We start from the raw sequence: 24881 nt of genomic DNA, 5'->3' as shown, positions 1-24881 counted from the left end.
AGGTCCTGACATTTCACCCTTTATGGTTTATACAAAGACGCCGTAATCAGCGTCTAAGATTTATCGTGTACGAGGAATAAAATATAGTAAACGCCGCCCACGCGCGCGCGCGCCTTCGTCAGTGCGGCCGAGCGCGGTCGAATAAAGCTGGTGCACTTCAACATTTTTGCCCCTAACTTTTGCACAGAAATAAATTTATCAGGCTATGCAGTGCTCTTTCGAAAGCTGTAAGCAGGTGTAGCGCGACCTGATGGGAGCGCATAGCAAACTGTTGGCTGGAGATTCTGTCAACAGCTTCTGTTTTCGTTTAGACCAAAAGAGGCACCGGCGAAAATTCATGGCGCGGCTCAGAATCATACTAAGGAACAAAATTTACGCATATATTTAAAAGTGCAGTTGTTTAGTGGTGGGCGCTGTTCTAGCTGCGTTAAAAAAAAAATCAGTCGGTTGAAAGACAGAATATGTATATATAGTCCCGGACGCACGTACGTGTATAGCAGAAGTAGTCGGTTTAATACATAGATAAACAACTTTTAATGAAGCAAATGGGCATGAACAGTTATGCCTAGTTGAAAAGAGCGGCAAACAATGAAAAACATTGTCCTTCAAAGTTATGCATTGTACTACATATTTATCAATTCATCTAAACGTGACCTGCGGCTAGAAAACTCAGTCTCAATCTTCCTGGCCGGTTTGTTCATATAGGGAGCTGGTCTGCAATTGCTGTCTGTCATTTTCTTGGCATAATTGACAAGAAGGATTCTGATAAATTTTTCAGATATCAAAGAAGCGGACCTTATAGGCTGTTGTTAATTCCTTCAGGGCAACTCAGCAGTGGCGATTGCTCAATAGAGCTGAATCAGGATTTGAAGTACTTCAAGAGCATTTGTGTGAGGTAGAGGCAAGAGTTTTCTTTTTTTTTTTTTTTTAAAGGTAACATTGTTCAATAGGGCAATAAACTCTGGTTTCGGATAATGCAGTCCCTAGAATTGTTGTCCGCGTAGAAGAGTGTACATGGGGCTGCTTCTTTCGCTAGTTTCAAGAAAGATAGCGCAGCGTCACACCCGAGGTCACTGATTAACTTATCAATGTATCCATCGACGTAAGGTAAACCGGAATATGCGACAGTAATGGGATGACAGAAGATACCACCACAATTCCTTCATTTCCTCGGTTACTGATTGTGGCCGACCAGAAATGATTTCTTCGGCATCGACGTAAACCGCCTTGATTTTGCTCCAAGATGAAACGTCCGTCTTGACAATGTGGTCAAGTGCTGCTGTTACGGCCCTCGCATCTAGCATGTCGTTCTCTCCACACATTAGCCTTACTTTCCCTAAGAGAGCCTCAATAAGGCCACTATTGAGTTTCCTGGTGAGGACGGAGCCGACACCTTTCCCCAAGAGGTATTCTACCACTTGTAGAGTAGACTCGTGATGAACAGCATTTCTTGAAATGTTTCTTCAGTGAAAGTTTCCTTCTTTAACGCTTTAGAAGTTTCTTGGATGCTTTCGATATAGCAAGTGAACTCGTTTGTCGGCTACTCAATCGAGTATCACCAGCTGAATCATTTATTAGCTTCTGTTTACTGCTTCCAGCACAAGTGGCCGGTGTCATAAATATCAAACCATTTGTTTATTGTTTTCATAATAAGAATAATATCATGTAAAATTTCATTAAAACAGCATTTATTTGCAAAATAAAATAATGTTTACATACAACACATTTGCTAATATATAAATGATAATAACATTGAAAACTCAACCTTACATTACTTTGACTGTTCTAGTCAGATTCCAGACGACTGGAAATTAAGCAAGGTTACACCAGTCTTCAAAGCTGGAGATCGCTCCGACCCCTCAAATTATCGACCAATTTCACAAACATGTATCTCTTGTAAACTTTTCTAACATATAATATACTCGCATATCGCATCTCACCTTGACTACAATTGTTTTTTTTTTCCCAATCAGCATGGTTTCAGGACAGGTTTTTCTTGCGAAACTCAACTATTCGAACTTACAACTGATATTCACTTAAATCTAGACGCTTCTTTCCAAACCGATATCATTTACTTAGACTTCGCCAAGGCATTCGATCGCGTTCCTCACCAGCGTCTCTTTTCCAAAATCTCAGGTCTGTCACTTGACCCTCTTGTCTTATCCTGGATCCACTGTTTCTTAACCAACCGTTTGCAATTCACCGTCATCGCCAATCCCGCATCCGAAACTACGAGAGTAATCTCCGGGGTCCCTCAAGGATCGGTTCTTGCTCCGTTACTCTTCCCAATTTTCAACAACGATTTGCCATCTAGTATTTTATCATCTGTCCGTCTCTTTGCGGACGACTGCGTCATTTATCGCCGCATCATCAATAGCAGAGATCAGGAAATATTGCAGGATGACCTAACCCGAGTTCAGAAGTGGTGTTCCGACTGGCTAATGCAGCTAAATGTCTCGAAATGTATATTCATGCACAATTCACGTAAACGTTCCATTCTTCATTTCTCGTACTCCCTGAGCTCCATAGCGCTCTCTCAAACAAATTCATACAGGTACCTCGGCATCGAAATAACAACCAACCTAACTTGTGCTGACCACATCACCAAACTATGTGCTAGTGCTTCCAAATCACTCGGATTCATGAGCAGATCACTTTCCATGTCCACCGCAGCCACCAGACAACTAGCATATGAAACGTACATTCGTACATCCTCACCAGACCTACTTGATAGATTCACTCGAAGCCATTCAGAATCGGGCAGCACGCTTCATCACCTCACAGTACAAATCGCAGTTCAGCATCACAGTCTTGAAATCATCTCTCGGTCTCAAATCATTAGCTTTCCGCAGGAAAATTTCTATTCTTTGTCTTTTTCACAAACTACTTTAACTTTCCAGCACTTCGAGAAAATCTTCTACGAGCTCCGCTACGATCATCTCGCCGTTTATTTAACTCTTCAAGCTTACAGCGTTTGCACGGCTCCACCAATTCCTTCAATAAATCCTTCCTTCCCAGCGCGATTGAAAACTGGAATAACCTCCCCGAATACATTGTCATTGAGGCTAATCCTTCTAGATTCAGACAGCTCCTAATCGACTATCTCAATGAAAAAAAATAATCTTCCTGTACCTTATGTCAGCTACCAAGCCCTGCAAACTGACCAGCCGGTTTTACTTCTATAGCTGTTATTTGAATTTGTTTTATAGTTTTGCCACTCTTCCATGACTTATCTGAATTTGTTACTCGTCTTTTTTCACTTTGTTTTACCTGCTGTTTCTATTTTGTGTTTTTATCTCATCTTGTTATTTTCTATAGATATATTTTTTTTCTATACTTCTATATTACTTTTATATTTATGATCATGTATGACTGCTGAACAACCCTGTACCTCCCCCCACCCCTTATGTAATGTCCTGAACAGGACCTTTAAAGGGGTAATAAATGATGATACTAATACCCTATATCATGCAAGCATTATGCAACCTACATTACATTTTTTATGAAATTATTTTCATATTCGGTGCTATATATGGATGGTTTCGAATCTGACGCTGAAAGACGGTTTTGCTGTTGCAGACGAGTTGCTGTAATGTTAGCCTTGAAGAAGCTTCGATGTGATCCCTGCTCATTGTTCTTTTTTTTTTCTTTTTGCTATTCTTGTGCAGGCTTGAGGAAATTTCGGATTAAAATGGACAACAATAGCTGCCATGCCGCAATGAATGTAATATGCTTGTCGAACGCTTGCTGAGCAACAGTGTTTCTTATATACTCGGTTCACGTGTGTAGTACGCTGACGACATGCCGCTGCAGCATCTACCTGCTGAGCCCTTTCATTTCGGGGCTGCACTTACTACGAAACAAACGAGCGACAGCGCGAAACCATGCAAAAGCCACCCGCCGCCACTGAAGCAGATGCGGAGCGAACAGTGAGCAGGTCGCGCCCCTTGCAGCGGCGGAGAGCGTGACTCGAGGAGAAAAGTTCCCATTGTTCCCGCGGCGATTGAGAAGGCCGTAAGAAAGAGCGCGCGCTCTCCCTCGAGACCGGCCGTGGCTCGTGTTGCCGTTAATCTACGTATGTAATATTGTTTGTAGTTGTTTGTTAGTTGTGTATATCACTTTTTTCTCATTTTTTCTTGTTAACATGTGATGACACTATGTAACGTTTTAACAATGTTTTTTATGACTTCTCCCTCCCTATGTAAGGCCCACTTGGGCCTTTAGGATAATAAAATGAAATGAAAATGAAAAATTGTAGCTTAAAGTTCAATTCTTAATCAAGTAAACTTATTAATGGTTATTAACTAAAACCGCTAAGTAGAGCATAGCAGTCGTACGCGGTATAAGCCATCCAATTATGTGCGACTTTATGTTATAACATGAAGCTCAGTTTTAAATCACAGTTAATTCATTAACGACCATTAATTAAGGTCTGCAAGCAATCAAGTGCAATTATACCTGACGTAAACTGTTCGACGATATATGACGACGTTTTATCATAAAGTTTAATTCTTAATCACAGTAAACTAATTAACTTTCGAGTGGTTAGCTGCTGCAATGCTTTTAGTGCAATTATGTTTGGCATAAGCTTTCCATTGATATAACAATACTGGCGCTGTACTCGCAGAATAAAAGGCAGCTTCACAGCTACAGCGTACGAGTCCTGTACATTCTGTGCACGGCGCTCATCACCCACGTAATGCTACACATTAACTGTGACCCCTCTCCCCCCCCCCCCCTCCGAAATGAAAGACACGTAACGCACCTAATCGGGTAATACGGCCAAATTCTCATTTTACTACACCCGGGTTTTAGGCAGTTAAAACTCGATTAACGAAGTTGAGGGGAGTCGCGAAATATTTCGTTAAATCAGGAACTTCGTTAAATCGCGGAAGGCTTTTCTCAGTCGTTTTATCCGATAAAGTTGATTATTATATGGTGACGCGGGATCGGGAAGTACCGCGACATCATATTTACAAAGCGTAAATGCGCTGAAAATGAAATCGTGTTTTGAAAGGACGTAACAGCCAACATAAACCAAGGACCATGGGAAGCTGTACTGTTACGTCATCTTTCAATGCAATACCAACTTGTTCACTATGCTATGTTGCTACAATGAAATCGCGGTCCGCACAACCACCGACACCGATAGCGCTTATTAAAAGAAGCAACGAAAAGTTTACCTCGGCAAGAGGGGTCCCAGGGGACTAAATTTCTTTCGCAGCAAAGACGTCGGTGATCTTTGCTTGCTTGCGGTTTGTAAACAATATCTGCAGAGATTTTTTGTGTGTTTTTTCTCATGTGTTTCGTGAAACCGTCTGAGCAGATTAACGGCTACTCTAATTTGTCTCGGTGTTGGCATGCGGTACTGCTGCCGACACCGGGTCGACGGAGTGGCTTTCTACCGCTGGTGAAATCTCGCCAATTAACATCAATATAACTCGCGTTTCGTACCGCGCAGCTCAAAAGCGGGCCGTAGTTGGTGCATGATGTTACTGTTGGCTCGCAGCCAATACATCCTTGAGTGTTTTGTACAAAATAGACCAAAAATAGACTTTTTCGCCTACATTTCTCAGCAAAAGGATCGTTACATCGGGACGGATAACGAAATTATTTTCGTTATTTCAAGTTACTCAAAGCATGTTCCTAACTTCTGCATCCGAGGCTGCGGCTAAAAGGCAGCACTGCAGCGGAGGCTCAAAAAGAGTACCTTTGCAAGACGAACATGAACCACCTTTACAGGCTGCGAGGTTCGAAACTGGGCTTGGGCTCACCGGGAAGGAGGACGCAGAGGGGTTTACGGAGCTTCTCCAAAACGCACACCCCAAGAAAAGCCGAGCGCCAGGCCGGGGGACGCTTGTATCGATTTTTACCGGTGGGTGCCCGGAGGTAGGTTTCGAGCGTATGAGGGGAATCGGGATATCTTTGTTAAATCGGGATTTTCGTTAAATCAGGTTTTGACTGTATACAAAGTGCGCCACACGAAAGCTGGGGACCAAGATAGCGGCCCATAAGTCTGGCCGGGCGCCGCGGCGTAACACCTAGGCTCCCTAACCGCGGGTGCATGCCTCCTGCGTTCCTGCACGGTGTCCATATTTATTGCTGGCCGCAAATTCCAAGCGTACTGAAACTATCAGCCTCGCTAAAAAAGGTATTTTAAATAACCAGTCAGCACTTTTCAAGCGTCTTACTTTATTGCTAAAAACTACCTGCATGCCATTCTTGACCAATCAAGCCTACACAAAATGACACATAGCGTGGGCGTACAAGCTGCAAACACTGATCAGTGCGATTTCCCTGTAAGGTGGCCACCTCTGTTTTAGAGACGCTTGCCAGTGATGCTATTGAGGAGCACCGCCACAGTGAAGAGGAGCAAGGTACAAGACCCGTTGCAATTCCATATTACCATCAAATTTCCACGGTAGAAAAAGGTATGCGAAGCATACCGCCTTAAGATGGAATTCGTCTCTTGCGTTAGCAGTTGAAACCTCGGTCGCCTTATCTAATTACTTAATGAGTTGAACTATCTTGATAGAAAGTTTTCTCACACACGCCAGTGTGCCAGTGTTCTTACACTTCCATTACTTTGCGAATAGCAGCTTCACTGTAGAGGTGGACCCCATTTATGTCGGCTTTCAAGGTCTCCCTATCGAAAGCAAGTAAAACGAAAATGTGATGCTGGTTCAATTCTGCAGAAATAGCGGAGCTGTTGAACTGGAATTTTTTAACTAAGACAAAGCAGTGTTTAGATTCCTGGAAAGGTACGAAACATCACTTCACACTCGGTGATAGAGGTCTGCACGGCCCGTGCATGACCCGCTGTGGAATGGTTTTTTTTTTTTTTTTTGTTACCGATTGAGATGGGAGGGTGACATCGAAGTTTAGCCCTCCAGGAGTCCAGGTCGCTCGGACTCATTCGGTTGGTTTAGTTAAAATGGGCTGCTATATGATAGCTTCCGACTTTATGAGAATTTTTGAAGTTTCATTGAACTTTGTTAAGGTCAAGATGACCAGCTGAGATTAAGTACTTATGTGCATGCCGCCAAGGCGAGAGTCGCACCAGAAATCATGTGTCTCGCATATTGTTAAAACGTCTGCTAGGTCCCATCAAGAAGATGATTTCGGGGAACAAAACTACGAGGGTTTGCGTGATACGTACTTTCGAATGCGCAACACAACCTAATCCCGCGCATAGTCATGGCGTGTGTCCTCTTGAATCTGTATGTCAGATTAAAATTGACATGACTGCTTTTAGATTGTGCTTAGTCATTTCTGCGGAAGAAAAGAGGCCTCCTCTCTTCTACAGATTCCCCGTGTCGCTTCTCGTGTGAGCGAGGTGCGTGCTTTCAGATAGCGTCCTGTCCCTTTTTCTGCCTTGTGCCAAACACACACGCATACACCATGTGTATGTTGCTAACACACTAAAAACGAAGCAACGAAAGCCACTACTCGTACTAGGCCGGTAAGATGTTCCATCGGGTGGGGTACAGAGATCCAGAAAGTTGTAGCCTGAACGCTGGTAGCCGAGGCGCGCCTCAACCGCACGCCTGAGAGCTTTGGCTGGCGGCGCTTCGTTTGAAGACCAACTCTGTACTAGGACAGAGCCACACCACATGGGAGGCGACAGATAAAGTACTAAGCAAGCAATTGTGCGCTGAGCTGTGCTCCCTGTTGCAATGCGCAGACGACAGGCTAGACTCCCCCCACAGCGAGGGCAGCGGTCATTAGAAAAGCCGTTAGAAAAAAAAAAAAAAAAAAAAAAACTCTTCCGCGCGGCGGGCAGACCACACGCGCTTAGTAACGCCGGTCCACGGCCGGACTCAAGTGACAGCTGTGGCTGTCTTATCAGATCTCCCTGAGGCACCGGGTGGAGACAAGCATGCGCATGACAGCATTGCTCTCAGTCCACTGCCATTCGTTCATTTCCTGCGCTCTCTGCCTAAACGAGGGGTATTCCTCTAACTTACACTCCCCCCCCCCCCCCCCCCCCCTCCCCGTCAGAAAAAAAAAAAAAAGACAGCGATCTGCAGGAATGGGTGGGCAAGCTATTCAGTTTGTGACTTCGTGCTGCTGTGTAGCTTTCGGTCGGACAACTAAAATTGTTGACGTTTATGTTCAAATCAACACTTTGGTGGGCTGTTGCAAATTTTATATGCTCAAGAATGTCCGTGCACAATGTGCGCGAATACGTTTCTATTGTGGCTGTGTGTGCCCCAGGATATTTTCGAGAAAGGCGCGGTCCAAGCAAAATGTGTGCACTACGTCATGCAGGTTCGAGGTGAGTTTCATTTTTCTACGGCTTTTGCCTTGATAGCGCAGGCAATCCGGTCTCCGCTTTTTGAATATGCGGATATACTGCCCTGAATGGGACAGGTCAGGAGATGCGAACATAGGTGAACTGATGCAGAGTGTGGATTCGGGCTAGTTGGCGCATGTGTGTTGCTTTTCTGGTCCCGTACAAAGCGCAGCTTTTTTTTTTTTCATAACTGTACCTAGATTAGGCACGCTCTTTAGGAAGCATAACGAAGCCTTATGCACGGAACGCTGGCCTGTTCACCTTTCCCGCCGTAATGCTCTAGTTAGACGCTGTCCCGTTCTGTTGTCGTGTAACTTCAACAGTAGTTGAAAATAAACAAAAAACGGTCTTAGGTGCGGTGGCGTCTGTGATAATCAGAAGCGCAACAGAATTACGTGTTTGACTTTGTGTTTTCTGTTTGTTCCTGGAGGGACGCGACCGGAACAGATCGTTGGTGGCACTTGCGGCGCCATGCCCAAAGAACCGCTTTTTTACGCGGCGTCTGCCAAATTGCCGCGGACAAAAGTGGTATAATCCACGCGAACCGAAACGATTGCATTTTTTCAGTATAAAAATATGTGCCATACAAAATTGCTTGGATAAGATGGAAAGTATGTCAAGGAGGGCTCGTATATCTCAGAAATAACTGCTTCTCTGTCAGAAAAATTTGGCGGGCAGATATCTCGGAAGGCGTGGAGTTTATGCACGGGGGTACATATCTGAAACTGTAGCACACGGCCCCAGGCTTGCATGCTGTGTCCCCTTTCCCTAAAATCGAAGGGAGCGAGAGATTAGGCTTCTGCTGAATAGCGTTTCTCTGTTCCTTAAATTACATTGCATTGTTCTGTTTTTTAGTATGCCGTATAAGCCTCATGCCTTCCGTAAGAGGCTGGATAGAAGTTGTTCGTACCATTTCCATCTTCACGCGGTGTGGACTGTGGAATATTTCGTCGCTCTATCTCCTTCAAACATACGGAGAGCGAATCGGTGGGCAGGTTTGCCCGGTGAACTACGGCAGTAGCTATTTTCCTTCCTTCTCACAATTTCGCCTTTTATTGGTGGCTTAGGGCACTGTCACAATTTTGCTTTGCACTTTTCACAGCCCCTGGTTTCCCGGCGCAGTGCATATCTCATTGTCAGCAGCTGTCGGAACATGTACCAGATGGCTCTTGCCAGTGATTCGCCACAGCATGAACGCAGCCCGCGTCTTAAAGTCCAGTATTATTCTCTCGAAATTCTGATTGTTAAGCATAAATTATCTACGCGGCTTGACACCGCCGACAGCGGATGCAGAGGAGAATTGTTTGCGTCTACTTCGACTCAAGAACATTGTCATAGGTCGAAAATAATGAAAAATAACTACAAGATTAAAGCTGCTGAACATGAGGTTGAGGGTGAGGGGGGAAAGATAAGAATTGAGGATGAGGGTGTGTGAGGACCAGCAGTTTAAGTTGGGATGAGAGCGAGGGCGAGAGAGCGCCAGGAAATGAGTTTTTTTTTTTTTTGTTGTTGTTTTTTTTAAATTGAGGGTGACGGTGAGAGAGGCTCGCCGATTGGAAGGTGAGGGCGAGGAGAGCGCCAACAGCCTGGCCACGATGGTATAAAATGCCGGGCCTTCTTTCAGTCGTTCTCTTGCATCTCTCTGGATTTGTTGCGACTGCTCGATATTCATGATGGCTGCCCCCCGTAAGGACCCTAAGTTCTGTGAAATGGGCCGAATCATGGATGACGCAAGGGTCCAGGAAGACTTCGTGAGAGGTTTGGGACTGGCACCCCAGTCGTCAGCGGTGCGACCCCAAGCTTCGACGGCCCCTGTCGGTCGTCCGGCGACGGCGGAGTTTTGGGGAGTGTGTGGCCAGCTGGGTTTCAACAGCGCTCGCCCGACCTGCGACGGACAAGTAGTCACCTTCTATCGGAAGTCGACGAACGGACGACGGGCCCAATTTCGGTGCAATAGATGCCGGAAGCAGCTTTCGCAGCTGCACGGCACCGCTGCACTGCACGGGCCCGCAGCTCTTCAGGCGACCGCTGGCACCTCAGCAAGTTTTTTCGCCAGAAAGGACAGCCTCGGCCGCCCAAATGTCAAGTTGTCGCGATCATATGCCCTTTATATCACCTATTGCATGGCAAAGGACGTTTCAATCACCAGCACCAGGGCTATGGAAGGCAACGACATTTCCAAACAAACGTGCACCGACTGGTGCAATTACGTTCGCAAAGTCTGCTGCGCCGAGCTCCAGCTGCAGCCGCCGATGGGCGGTCCCGGTGAGGATGTGCAGGTCGATGAGTGCCTCATGCGCGGCAAGAGAAAGTACAACCGCGGCCGCCTTTTGGCAGGCGATAACGTTCCGCCCCACAGGCAGAACAATTACGGTGGCGTCATCGATCGCGGCCCATGGATTTTCGGCATGATATGGGTGGCCACAAAAGAGCTGCGACTCTTCAAGGTCGACCGGCGGGACTCAGCGACACTTGGAGCCATCATCTCCGCAAACGTCCGTCCGGGGACCACCATCCTCAGCGACGAGTGGGCGGCCTACCAGTGTGTGCCGGGATTGGTGGACGGTAACGGGGTAAACATGAACTTGATTCACAAAACTGTGAACCATACACAGTTTTTCGTGAACCCCGTTACCGGCGCGCACACGCAGAATATTGAAAGCGCATGGCAGAAAGTCAAGAACCGGCTGATACGAAGCGGGTGGCGGATGACGGATGGCCTCACGGACTCGCACCTCGCGTGGATGTGGTGGTTGTCGATCAACGGGCGACGGCGTTGCAGTGACCCTTTCCTACGGTTGATCGAGGCCATCGCACGGCACTACCCGATGTGAAGTACGTGCTCTATCTTCAGCTAGCCACTTCTTCCACTGGAACTCTCAAGGTCTTTAATCGGAGGCTCAAAGCTGCTCAGCAGCTTTTTTTTTTCCCGGTCCCTCTTGGGGCCACCAAACGAGCTTTGGCAGAGCAGGCATGACATTTACCATCATGTCTCTGTCACCCCTGTCCCTCTCTCTATACGGAATCACCTTTTTGCTGATCCGATGAATCCGTTTGGCATTACAAACATGCTTCAATGTTGGAACCGACAACTTTACGCTGATTCGCGAACTCAGCTTTGGTAGCCAAATGGCCTAGCTGCTAGCTTTTTTTACCTTTGGTTTCCAACTAAATTATTTTCCGAATTCATATTGCCTATTGGAGCGAAATTTATAGAACGAGTGCCCTCTGCTGTATCCACATGTTCTTCGCAGAGCTGTGCGCGGAGTGGGCGAACCGCCTCGAGCAGGACATGGCAGTTGTTAGATTATAGTAAATGTAGGTAAAGTCGTTCACTTTCGCCCTTGCGAAATTTAATGAAGTCTTTATATCCTTTTTAAGGTAACTCATCTGCCTTTATATTTTTGCATTGAAGTTATTTTGACTTCCCCAAACGCTATTCACCTCTTGGTCTTGCTCTCTTGTGCCAATCGACGCACTCCGAATGCGTAGTTCGCGCTTTCAAAAACTGACCTTTTTTCCGATCCAGTCCTGCGGCCGTCAAGCTAAGCCCGTTTGGCGGGAAGGGTTACCAGGACTACCTAGCATATTTTCTGCAAAAATTTGTTCACAATATTTGAGTGGACTCTGTTTCCGCCTACAGACGAGTGAGCCATCTGTGGAGACACCCTGACTCACCTCCTCCCACTGTTAACCCATTCCAACGCGTTCAGACTACGTGCCCAACGCACCTATCGTTCGTAATGATCGTAAGCGTAAGAGCAAAAAACGTAACGTGTCTGTTCAGACTACTGCCGTATTGAGCGTAAAATGCGCAACGTACGCAGCCGGCGTGGTCGTAAATGTCGGAGGACCCGCGACTTTTACGACTAGTAGAGATGCGTCTGTTACGACGTGACCAATGAGCATAGCCGTTTCGGTTTTCCCTTTCCGGTCTCTGGGCTTCCGGTCCTCCCAGACTTCGCGCGCTGACGGATAGCAGACGGCACCACTCGACGTTGTGATAGTTCCGACACTGCTAGATTGTTTCGGCTCGCCAGTGTTCGTGTTGTGTTTCTGCCCGCAGCTTAACAATGTGCAGTACAGGAGGAGTGTCTTCACTGTGCAATGATGAGCTGCTCATCGAAGAAGTACGGCAGAGGTCGGTTCTTTATGATCAGCGGCTGAAGTCACACCGTGACAAGCAACTACAAAATGATGCATGGCTGCAAATATCCAGTGCATTGAATCAAACCAGTAAGTGATTTTCGATTTTTCTTTTGTGGACAAACTGCAATCAAATTCTCTCTCTCGTCTAGAAAATTGAAGTTATGGCGCAGTGCGAGTGTTGATAATGTTTGCGGTAATGCGCTGTCCGTTTTGTTTCAGTGCACTTTCGCAACCCGTCAGATATACCTGCGTACCATTAATTACCGACATGTTTGCAATAATGTTTTTATGTGGTAGGATAAGGATCCTGTCAAGATGTTTTTCGGGCGTTGTTGGAGCTGTGTCGCTAACACAATGTGAAGCGGCGATTTCTGGTGCAGAGGTGGGCTTGGAAATCTCTCACGAGTGCGTTACTGATTTATAGTTTAAATCATCATGAAATCTAGCACAGAAGTGCTATTCGCTGCATGTGACAACCATCGGTGTAGAGTTGAACCGTACACCGAAACATTCAAGGCTGTCTATGGGAACGGTTCGCAGGAGTGTCTGCATGAGGACCGACTATGCTATCACTTCGTCGCACATAATAAGCCATTACCCTTTTTGATTCGGTTGCCACCCTGCCAAACTCAGACTGGCAGGCCATAATAAACGTTCATATAGCTCACTTCTACGTCGGTGTACATAAACTTTATGCTCGGCTACAAATACGGCAGCAGCCAGCTTCCTTTCAGCGTACGCCGTTTGCAATGTGTTGTTTGCATTGTGTAAACACGTTCTTTTTCTATGCTCAATGCAGCGGCAGTGTTACAGCACCGCTGGAGCTATCTGCGACAGAAGTTCCTTCGACTACGAAAGGTGTATGTAAAGTCTGGAAGTGGCGCAGCGGACGTGGAGAAAGCATGGGTCCTTATGCCAAACCTTATGTTCCTGGTTGACGCTATACAACGCCGAAGGTAAAAGCGAATTATTTGCTTTATTGCTAGTCAGTAGCTGTGGAATTTTGCTGCTAAGCATGGGTTGATAATTTTAGAAGCAGCTGCAGCGGCCATATTTTGACGAAGAAATGCAAGCAGTTACGCTGGGCTGTTGCGCAGGAGGAAAGCATGCTCCCGCTGTTCCTTTTTGGTTTTAGATTCTTTAGTGCTTTGCGACCGGAGGCGTCCAGGCGTTTGTAGGACGTCTTCGTTGACAACAAGTGAGGAAACAGTATTGCCCTGCAGCAAAAGGCCGATGATTAGCAAGGTTGTGGTCGGGCCGCAGAACCGAGCTGGCGTGGACCCACTGGTGTTTGAAAGAAGACCGCCGTAAAAGACGAAAAGTAAACAGCATATCTGCCGAAGGGGGGGAGTTAATGGGACGCGTTTCGCGAACGTTTGTGTCTATTGCGCACCCCGACTCATTGTTTGGATACAGCTGCACGACCTTTTTAGTCGCCGCACCGAAACGTCTCGAAGATCCCTTTCCAACATTCGTAAAGTGGATCTCGTGGGAAGCGCTGCTGAAGGACCGCGCGCCAGAAGTACGTGCGAACGGGGTTGTCGAAAAAAAAAGAAAAAAAAAAAGGGATGTACCGACTGAGATAGGATCTTCGCCCCGAAACAAAAAGACTCACCCCGCTATGGGCCAGATGGAAACTCCCCGCGGGCGTCACGCACCGCCTTGCTTCTTTGACCGAATGTTGGGGAACTCTTGTGAGCGGCAGCATCAAACGTTTGCCGGCAGAGTACTGGGGAAGCGCGAGGACAGAAGCTGGCGTGCAAGGCCACTGTCACACTGCCTGCGGTGGACAGGCATGCGCTTGAACCAAATTCGTTCACATTTCTAATTTCTTGCTCTGCTGTAGTTTACATTAGAATTTTTTTTTTTTTTTGAAGAAAAAAAAAATGTGTACCGTCACAAGTAGTGCTGGAGAATTTGTTTTTCATCGGAGCCTATATTCATTGAAGAGAAAATTTCTAGCATTTATGTTCAGTTGTACTGTAACAAAGGGCGACCAGGAGTGGAATATTTACAAGCTAAAGCCAGCCTGTACATTTGGGCACATTGGCTTGTCAATGTTAATGGGAAGTTTAAAGACAGCCCCATGTGATACAGATTTGCATTGCACTGCCCTCTAATTTTAATAATGCCTGAGTTTGTGTGAATATAGGCATCTAATGTGTTTTTGTTTTTGTCGTTACTGTACGCAGCCTGGCGAGAAGAGACGAACCTACAGCTGCAGTTCCTTTGACTCAGCAGCCACTTGAGCCAGTCAATGACTCAATTGCATCTGTGGAAGGTCTATGCCGCACGTTCTACGTTGACAGCACTCAAGAGGAGACGTCACTTCCTGAGGATATTATGCAAGTATCACCCCTTCCAGAAGCTTCGAGAGAGCCAAGCAATGAGGGAGATAATAGGTCTGCAGCAAATGTACCTTCCTGTTCAGGAGAAACGGCTGCATCGGATAAAAACAAGCGCACAAAAAGAAAGAAGAGCGACTTGGATGAGTTATTGTTGTCAACGCTCCAAGCGAATCGCCATAGGCTGAATGAGCTAAAAACAGCTGCCATGTCAGTAGATGACGACGAACCCTTCTTATTGAGCTTGAAAGGCCTCCTCAGTAAGGTGGATGAGCGTAGAAAAGAGCACCTAGAACTTAAAATCCACAGACTATTGGTTGAGGAAGCATTCAAGCTGAACGATGCAGATGTTTAATGGAGTAGAAGCCCTAAAATTTTGGAATGTATTCTTTTGTTCTGTGTGATGCAATATACTCCGCCTCGGAGGCGGTTTGCAGCACTGTCAAAGACGGGAAACCTGGCTCAATGATGATCATATGCACTTCAAAAGATAATTGTGCAGTTACTGTCGCCTACAGGCATCACTCCCCTCCATTAAATGGCTGGAGCGACAGCAGCAGCCCAATTACCTATTGTAGTGTGCATGATCCTCATTGGGCCAGGCTTCAAACATGTGCTGCAAACAGCTTCTGAGACAGAGTAAAAACCATATGCTGGGCATATTTTTTTTTCTCTTACATATAGAAGTAATAGTTCCCATAGAACCTGGATTAAATGGATGCATTTGTCTTTTTTTTTTTTAAGGTAGGAGGACAACACAAAAATCAAGCACGTCGCCAGATAATGTTTGAAAGTAAAATTGTCGAACACCTGATGCCCCTTCAACTAACTATAACTTATGCTTTATTTTCTGCTTTACATGTTGTTATATCTTATTTGCTATTATCTCACTTGATTTATTTTTGCATCGCTCCCGTAATTTTGCTCATTTTTCCATTGCTTGTTCGTGCTGTATTTTGCTCTTTTTTCCTAGCATATCCCAGAAATGTTCCATATGTTAACTCTACCTCTCGATCTGTACACAATGCCCTCGGGTACTTAAGATCGAAAAAATGAAGTGAAAAGTTTCTGTTTATTATTATGCACCTAAATGACCGAACAATCTTGTTACAAAATATTTATGCAGTGCAAAAGCCCTTTACGAACGAAATAAACATTATCAAAACGACGCTTGTGTTCGCAAAACATTTATTTCATTATTAGTGATACATTATCACTTATGCAATACAGTTACAGCAAAAGAACAGCGCACAATTAAGGCAAATCACGATGCTGTCAAGACATATGTCGCTGAACAGGATGCCACAGAAAAAAAAAACAGCTAACTTGCATTTAAATTTAAACCCATTGCCAGCTCACGGAACCCTCACCATGAAAATAAGCTGCAAAGAAGTCTCTCACTTCAGACGCTTTCTTAGAATAAGCATTAGAGCCTTGTCTAGGTATTTGTGGCAGGGGTTCAGTGCCGTTTCTCCATTCTCCTGGCATGACTGCACCTGCACTGTTTGTAGTATCTCCAAACTGCGGTGGACCGTAGCCACCTGGCAGCCTCCCCTCCTGCATCAGGTAATTGTGCAGGCAACAGCAAGCAGCTGAAACTGCAACCGCATTCTTCGGCAGCAGACTCATGCGGTTCCGGAGCACTCTCCATCGTGCACACAAAATTCCGAAAGCATTTTCTCTGCACCGCCGTGCTCGCGAAAGCCTGTAGTTGTACACCCTTTTTGGTGTGTTTGGTGGTTGGACACCAGGGTACGGCTTCATTAGGTTGTGTTTTAAGGGAAATGCGTCGTCTGCTACCAATACAAACGGGAGCTCAGGGCCATCATTGGACAAAGCGACGGCGGATGGGAACGTTTGGGGCGCGCTTTCAACGATTTCACCAAGCCCGCACGCTGAAAAAACACCACCGTCGCTTTCGCTGCCAAATGCCCCTATGTAAACACTTGTGAATCTGTAGCCAGCATCGCAGGATGCCATGAGGTTGATGCTAAAGCTGCGCTTGTAATTGAAATACACGGAGCCAGAATTTGGCGGTGCATCCAAATGAATATGCTTGCCATCGATAGCACCAACACAGTTTGGAAAATTCCACTTCCACATAAATTCATCGGCAATAACCTTAAGTTGTCTATGATCTGGCTGCCTCAGCACCCTTGGTTTGAGCACCTTCCATATAGCGATGCACACTTCAGGAATCAGTTGTGATATGGTCGACTTCCCAACCCTGAAGCTGTATGGCAGGGACTGGTAGCTGTTTCCACTTGCCAAGAACCTTTAATATAAAAAGACAACATATATGTGCTCACTGCATTCTGTTAAAAACACTGCATGTAAACAGCTGTTCACAGCTGCTCTGTAGACTGTAAGGGGCGGAAATTATTATTCATGGACTACGATGTGAGCAGGAGGCATTCATGGTAAAAAGTAACGTTCACTTCTGAAAAAAAAAAAATGTCGATCTATGCAAAAACCTTCATTTATTATTGCCCGCTTGTTCTCTTTGTGAAATCAGAATGCTGTACATAACCCCTTTGGAAAGCAAAAACGCAGCGTGAATTTGCTATATTTAGCATATTGCACCCCCGAATACTCCAAATATGTACTCGATACTGGCTTCGGAGCGCGCGACACTGTTTTTAAAATATGTGCATGGCTGTAACTAGAAACCCACCACTATACACGCTACGTACTGCAGCTTTCTGTCGGCAAAAAGCAAACTAATTTCGCCAACAGCCATCTGCACAGGTACGATGTTAAACGCTCGCCTACACCCGCATCTACCATCCGAAGCAGAGAAAGAGACATATGCTTACCTCAGGGTTATAGCCAAACGCTCTGCAGATGACAGGGATTCTCGCAGCGGAGTCTCTTGGACTTGAATCAGCGGTCTGACGAGGCTTTCGAGAAAGTCGAATTGCTGTGGTGACATCCGGACAAAGTTGTAAAACAGGGCGGTATCGCCAGCCCTCAACTTCGCAAAAAGATCGTGAAAATCTCCATCCACGGCTCTATCCAGGAAGATCTGACGCACCCACATTCTTCTATTACGTCTCCGCCTGCGTAGGTGGAGTCCGTAGACGATTATAAGCTCATTTTGAGCTTGCAAAGCTTCGACATCCGCTAACAGCCGCTTGCTAACCGGCGCCGTCTTGGAGAATGCGAGCCGAGAGCGTTGATTGGCTAGTCGTAAAGAACGTATCTTACCGAACGGCACAGTGTGAACATGCGCGGTCGTAAGCTACGTAAACGGGAGTTCCAGCAGCTACGGGCATTGCGATGCATACGACACTTACGACAGATGCGACTGCAGTCTGAACGCGGCACTGGCAAACCAGGACGCGCTTCCGCACTGGAGGCCAGGAGGAGACAATAATATTCGTGTGCATCCATTCATCCAGACATCCTTCCGAGGGCCTAGAGTATGCTAGCGCCGCACACAATTATTGTTCACTAGTTTGTCGCGTCGAGGAAGTAAGGGACGTTGTTTCGTGGAAAAAAGCGCGGACCGATCCCCTCGCTCTATTTTCGCATGACATCCTGGCAAAATAGGCGGCTGAAGAGTCGTCCAGCAAGCGCAGAACGTTAGTGGAAATGCATTCGTTGAAATGCAGTGTTATTGCTTCGCATATGCAGCTCGGGCCGAGCGAGATATGAGCGAGCCTGCGAGCTATTATTTTTATGACCTAGGGGGAGCACGGCATATAGTAATAATAATAATAATAATAATAATAATAATAATAATAATAATAATAATAATAATAATAATAATAATAATAATAATAATAATAATAATAATAATAATAATAATAATAATAATAATAATAGTAATCAATCTTTATTTAATGAGCGCAGGAACAACCACGTGGTCTTCGTGCAACAGCACAACTAAAAAAAATGCACACACAAGCTTTACACACACAGATAGAATACAAACGAAGAAACAAAAACACATGAAATGAAATTGAGATAAAAAGACTGTCAGATAGAAAGAAATCAGTGAGCAGAACGTCTTGTATACATGGTGTAGGAATTGGAGAGCACATCACTAAGAAAGAAAAAAACGATAGAGAACAAAAAAACAAATATCTCATTGAGTATAGTAATATAGAAATATTGTCACGTAGTGGTGACAAGGCCGTAGACACCAAAAGAAGACACAGGCTTGATGGTACTGAAATTAACTCTTTATTGGGCTGACTTGCGCCCGCAAAAGAACTAAGCAACTTGACTGCGGCGATAGCAACAAACGTGCTCGTCGATCGTCGGGCGCCTAACTAGAGAACTTAGTGAAGCCTATCACATCCATAAAAAAAGTAACACATGCGTTAGCACACAATCAGTAATTATCAATGATTGTGAACTGTCATATTTGAATCCATAGCTGTATGTTTCGGTGTTTTTGTCTTTTTTTTTTTTTTGTGGCAAGGAATAGCGCATGCGCTTCTGGTTGTCATGTGAGAATATATTTCCTTGTGTTTCATTAAACCTTCAGTTGTTAGTCCGATAGTCCGAGCGCTTGTCTTGTCGTCTCTTCTTGTTCCTCGTCCCCTGTCGCAGCACCGGTAAAATATCGAAGATGAACCAACTAGCTCAAATCTCTGTGTTACTGGAATTCAGACAGTTTCAAGTTTCTCCGTTTCGTCATTCCCATTCCCCTCTCGACAGAATGCAGACGTTGTTTAACTCGTTTTGTCTTCACCTTGACATTTCCAAGTTTCTCCGTTTCGTCATTCCCATTCCCCTCTCGACAGAATGCAGATGTTGTTTAACTCTTTTTGTCTTCACCTTGACATTTTCAAGTTTCTCCGTTTCGTCATTCCCATTCCCCTCTCGACAGAATGCAGATGTTGTTTAACTCTTTTTGTCTTCACCTTGACATTTTCAAGTTTCTCCGTTTCGTCATTCCCATTCCCCTCTCGACAGAATGCAGATGTTGTTTAACTCTTTTTGTCTTCACCTTGACATTTTCAAGTTTCTCCGTTTCGTCATTCCCATTCCCCTCTCGACAGAATGCAGATGTTGTTTAACTCTTTTTGCCTTCACCTTGACATTTTCCAAAACTCGCTCTGTTCATTTATATTGGACGTTCGTAGCTTTGTACTCTAAACTCTATTTATCACATATAACTTCCACTTTCTAGCCTAAGTATTGTATTTAATTTACTTCACGTTTTGCTTTTTCTCCAGTTCAGTGCTGTTTAAAGTTCTCTTGTACTGCTTATTATCCGTTTCTTATTTGATGCTGTATCATGCTCGTGCGTGTGGTCAGTTTGGCTTAAACTATTATGGAACGCCTGCGAGGCGCTGTAGACGCGAGCGGAATGTCGTGGCGCGCTCAACCCGAAGTCTTTATTCCTGCGTAAAACGACGAGTTATAGACGACTCTACGAGATGCAAAATCATTTCGCAGAGGTCTTCTTTACACTCAGATGCAGTATCAAGCTCGTGCGTGTGGTCAGTTTCGCTTAAACTATTATGGAACGCCTGCGAGGCGCTGTAGACGCGAGCGGAATGTCGTGGCGCGCTCAACCCGAAGTCTTTATTCCTGCGTAAAACGACGAGTTATAGACGACTCTACGAGATGCAAAATCATTTCGCAGAGGTCTTCTTTACACTCAGATGCAGTATCAAGCTCGTGCGTGTGGTCAGTTTCGCTTAAACTATTATGGAACGCCTGCGAGGCGCTGTAGACGCGAGCGGAATGTCGTGGCGCGCTCAACCCGAAGTCTTTATTCCTGCGTAAAACGACGAGTTATAGACGACTCTACGAGATGCAAAATCATTTCGCAGAGGTCTTCTTTACACTCAGATGCAGTATCATGCTCGTGCGTGTGGTCAGTTTGGCTTAAACTATTATGGAACGCCTGCGAGGCGCTGTAGACGCGAGCGGAATGTCGTGGCGCGCTCAACCCGAAGTCTTTATTCCTGCGCAAAACGACGAGTTAAAGACGACTCTACGAGATGCAAAATCATTTCGCAGAGGTCTTCTTTACACTCAGATGCAGTATCATGCTCGTGCGTGTGGTCAGTTTGGCTTAAACTATTATGGAACGCCTGCGAGGCGCTGTAGACGCGAGCGGAATGTCGTGGCGCGCTCAACCCGAAGTCTTTATTCCTGCGTAAAACGACGAGTTATAGACGACTCTACGAGATGCAAAATCATTTCGCAGAGGTCTTCTTTACACTCAGATGCAGTATCATGCTCGTGCGTGTGGTCAGTTTGGCTTAAACTATTATGGAACGCCTGCGAGGCGCTGTAGACGCGAGCGGAATGTCGTGGCGCGCTCAACCCGAAGTCTTTATTCCTGCGCAAAACGACGAGTTAAAGACGACACTACGAGATGCAAAATCATTTCGCAGAGGTCTTCTTTACACTCAGATGCAGTATCATGCTCGTGCGTGTGGTCAGTTTGGCTTAAACTATTATGGAACGCCTGCGAGGCGCTGTAGACGCGAGCGGAATGTGGTGGCGCGCTCAACCCGAAGTCTTTATTCCTGCGTAAAACGACGAGTTCAAGACGACTCTACGAGATGCAAAATCATTTCGCAGAGGTCTTCTTTACACTCAGATGCAGTATCATGCTCGTGCGTGTGGTCAGTTTGGCTTAAACTATTATGGAACGCCTGCGAGGCGCTGTAGACGCGAGCGGAATGTCGTGGCGCGCTCAACCCGAAGTCTTTATTCCTGCGCAAAACGACGAGTTAAAGACGACTCTACGAGATGCAAAATCATTTCGCAGAGGTCTTCTTTACACTCAGATGCAGTATCATGCTCGTGCGTGTGGTCAGTTTGGCTTAAACTATTATGGAACGCCTGCGAGGCGCTGTAGACGCGAGCGGAATGTCGTGGCGCGCTCAACCCGAAGTCTTTATTCCTGCGTAAAACGACGAGTTATAGACGACTCTACGAGATGCAAAATCATTTCGCAGAGGTCTTCTTTACACTCAGATGCAGTATCATGCTCGTGCGTGTGGTCAGTTTGGCTTAAACTATTATTGGAACGCCTGCGAGGCGCTGTAGACGCGAGCGGAATGTCGTGGCGCGCTCAACCCGAAGTCTTTATTCCTGCGTAAAACGACGAGTTATAGACGACTCTACGAGATGCAAAATCATTTCGCAGAGGTCTTCTTTACACTCAGATGCAGTATCATGCTCGTGCGTGTGGTCAGTTTGGCATAAACTATTATGGAACGCCTGCGAGGCGCTGTAGGCGCGAGCGGAATGTCGTGGCGCGCTCAACCCGAAGTCTTTATTCCTGCGTAAAACGACGAGTTATAGACGACTCTACGAGATGCAAAATCATTTCGCAGAGGTCTTCTCTACACTCAGATGCAGTATCATGCTCGTGCGTGTGCTCAGTTTGGCTTAAACTATTATGGAACGCCTGCGAGGCCCTGTTGACGCGAGCGCAATGTCGTGGCGCGCTCGCGGCTGGCGAGGTTGCGATCCGGGTAAAAAGGAAGGTGGTTAAAAAAGAAAAAAAAATAGGAAAAGGGCAGGGATGGGGCGGGGGAGGTGGCGGCGCGCGCCAAGTGAAAGGAGAGAAGAGGGGGGCCTCCCCCCCCCCCCCCACCGCGCTCCCCACCGAGCGGCAGGATCAGTTTTCGCCCCTCTTCACGACGGGCCACTGGTTTGACATTGTGAAAGGAGAGAAGGGGTGGGGGGGAACGGGGGGGGGGGGGCGACGTCTTAACCGCAGGACGTCTCTCCTTTCCCTAGGCGCGCGCCGCCACCACCCCTGCCTCCATTCCTGCCTTTTTACTGTTTTTTATTTCTTTTCTAACCACACTCCTTCTTACCCTGATCGTCGGGGGTGCGAGGAGAATTTCGGAACGCCAGCGAGGACCTTGCCGCTCTGTGTTGTGTTTCACATGAAATTCCCTCCTGCCACTCCCCCTTCCATGAGACCTCCAGCACAGGATAAGAGATAGAGGAAGAGATTGAGTTTTTTACATAAACCATATCTGTTCTTTACAAATTATTAAAAAAACATTTTCAACACTGTCACAAAGATGAAGCTGAAAAAATTGAAACAATATTCTCCTCTTATTGTCATTTGTAATTTGTAGGGTAGGTATTTTGAGCCCAAACACTTTAATGTAGAAAGGTATTTACCGCAATACTTTTCCTGGACGCACACTCCGCGTTTGTCCAAGAAAAGGTTTGTTCTACATTTGCACGCCATGAATCCATTTGTGCATCCAGCTCGCTTTGCTCCAAAGCACAGAGGCGTAGGGATAAATCCGTTAATACAAGCAACCTGTTCCGCATTGAAGCTGCACCCTGTACAGAATCAAGTCAAAAAGCGTGGTTAGCATCTCTGTTCCGCCTCTCCTGTGTAATTTCGTATACAAGAAATTTTAAAGCTTTCTTCAAATAGGCACCAATAACAAACAATATATAATCGATTTAAAATTGGCGCTGTGGTGTGAGTGAGTGATGTAGTACTTCTTGCAATCTAATGTGCATCTAAGTACTTGTCCAATCAAAAGTGAACACGAAATATCAAGTTATAAATGCTGACATCTCAAGTTCACTACAGCGGGGCGGAAGCAATTAGAACCTAATATCTCAAATACATTTTGGATAATATCATCTCTAAAATTACTGCTCCTCCACACGGTGTCAAATATATTCTAGTAACACGCCAATCAGGATGCCGTGAACGGTTAACATATTGAAGCGCAGTTCCTTGACTGATTTACATAAAAAAAACAGACATATGATTCAATGACCGCAGTAATGCCATAATTTTCTCACACAATTTAAACAATTGTTTTGCTGCACTTTTCTGAGCGTTAATTCTGACTCAATCATGAAAAGCTATTTATGCTGCGAATGTAATCAGAAACTCCAGTTTTATTTCGTAAAGCGACGTTTTATTAATTCAAGAAAGCTTTATATCGCCAGTTATATATAAAAATTCGGGTTGTCCAATGGGAAGATTCCTCTCAATAAGATGCGCAAAAATAAGCACATCTGAAAGTAAGTCAGTGATAAACATTGTGAAGTTCACGATAATTTTTTCACATTTTTGTACTTTTCCGGAGCCTCTATATTAAAGAATCACGACCCCAAAAAAACAACTGAGCTGATGGCTACCGAAGATTCTGCCGTACAGGAATAATTTTCGCTGGTGAGCAACAACGTTGTTTGCACCAGCACTGCAAGGAAACAGTACGAAGAAAAATTATACTAATATAATATTTCACGGAAATTGGTAAAAGAAGCCTGCATTATACAGCCAGTTTTTGCCTGTTACCCGGATTACGACATCTTTCAAACAGTGCTCTGCTTGATCGCCTACTTTAAATGCCATACCGGCTTGCAGTTTTGTCGGTTTATTGTATTATTTATTACAACATATTTTAAGGAAATAAAAAACGTCAGCTTTAAATCAAGCTGACAACTTTCTCAACTAAACCCTGTTCTGTCCTAATGTAGAAGCTGTCAATGTGGTCAAAACACTTTTATCAAAGGACAGGACAGCCCAAACATTTAAAGAGCACTGCAGAATCTACATTGGAGTACTGCAAAAGCACGGATGTTGCTGTTGGTTGCATATGGTTGCTTCTAGTTTCTTAATTCACTTCTTATTTACCCATTTTAGTCTTTGGTACTTTCAAATTGCGCGCCAATCCCGCCGTATACCCTTTGTTTGCTCTACTTCCGGTTGTGTGACGTCACATCCTTGACGTCACCCTAATTTACTGCCTTAATTAGTTGCTTTAGTCATTGGTACTTTCAAATTGCGCGCCAATCACTTCCTGTTTCCTTTTTGGCTCGACTTCAGGTTGCGTGACGTCACATCATTTTACGTCACCTTAATTGACGGATTTAATTAATCATTTTAGTATTTGATGCATTCAAATGTGGCACCCAGCCATTTGCTAATGAGACCATTTCGGCTTTACTTTTACATTGTTTGCCTCTCATTAATTGCCAAATAACTTATTGACTTAATTATGTTTTTCGGATACATCACGTCACCCTCTATCGATTGATAGCACTAATTAGCCTGTACCACTTCTCAATTATTGATAACTGCTGCGAAAAGCTTGTCCATTTTTGTCTGTAGTTAATTACCT

General features: G+C 45.3%; 2 protein-coding genes and 1 long non-coding RNA gene across 5 annotated transcripts in view; 2 read left to right on the top strand and 1 right to left on the bottom strand.

The window, feature by feature from the left end:
* Positions 1-24881, bottom strand: part of LOC146195960 (uncharacterized) — a 90853-nt gene that overhangs the window by 39609 nt on the left and 26363 nt on the right. For all 3 annotated transcript variants that reach the window (XR_014705612.1, XR_014705611.1, XR_014705613.1), the window contains exon 3: positions 22909-23076. This is a non-coding gene — a long non-coding RNA (uncharacterized LOC146195960). The remainder of the gene's footprint in view (positions 1-22908; positions 23077-24881) is intronic.
* On the top strand, positions 10549-11130 carry LOC146195962 (uncharacterized). Its single transcript, XM_084596305.1, has one exon. It carries the CDS (start codon positions 10549-10551, stop codon positions 11128-11130), a length of 582 nt encoding a protein of 193 aa, XP_084452431.1.
* LOC146195961 (uncharacterized) lies at positions 12368-15145 on the top strand. The gene is made up of 3 exons (XM_084595970.1): positions 12368-12532; positions 13245-13401; positions 14638-15145. The coding sequence occupies exons 1-3, from the start codon at positions 12370-12372 to the stop codon at positions 15143-15145; spliced, it is 828 nt and encodes a 275-aa protein (XP_084452096.1). The 5' UTR covers positions 12368-12369.

Source organism: Amblyomma maculatum, chromosome 3 (assembly GCF_055883805.1).
Source record: "Amblyomma maculatum isolate TAMU_Amacu chromosome 3, ASM5588380v1, whole genome shotgun sequence".
Classification (NCBI taxonomy): Eukaryota; Metazoa; Arthropoda; class Arachnida; order Ixodida; family Ixodidae; genus Amblyomma; species Amblyomma maculatum.
Note: the sequence above shows the minus strand (reverse complement) of the source record. Positions and strands in the feature narration are given on the sequence as shown.

Coding starts and splice junctions, on each gene's coding strand:
- LOC146195961 (XM_084595970.1), top strand. CDS start 12,370: ATGTGCAGTACAGGAGGAGTGTCTTCACTGTGCAATGATGAGCTGCTC. Junction 12,533..13,244: donor CAGTGCATTGAATCAAACCA/GTAAGTGATTTT, acceptor TGCTCAATGCAG/CGGCAGTGTTACAGCACCGC. Junction 13,402..14,637: donor GACGCTATACAACGCCGAAG/GTAAAAGCGAAT, acceptor TACTGTACGCAG/CCTGGCGAGAAGAGACGAAC.
- LOC146195962 (XM_084596305.1), top strand. CDS start 10,549: ATGGGCGGTCCCGGTGAGGATGTGCAGGTCGATGAGTGCCTCATGCGC.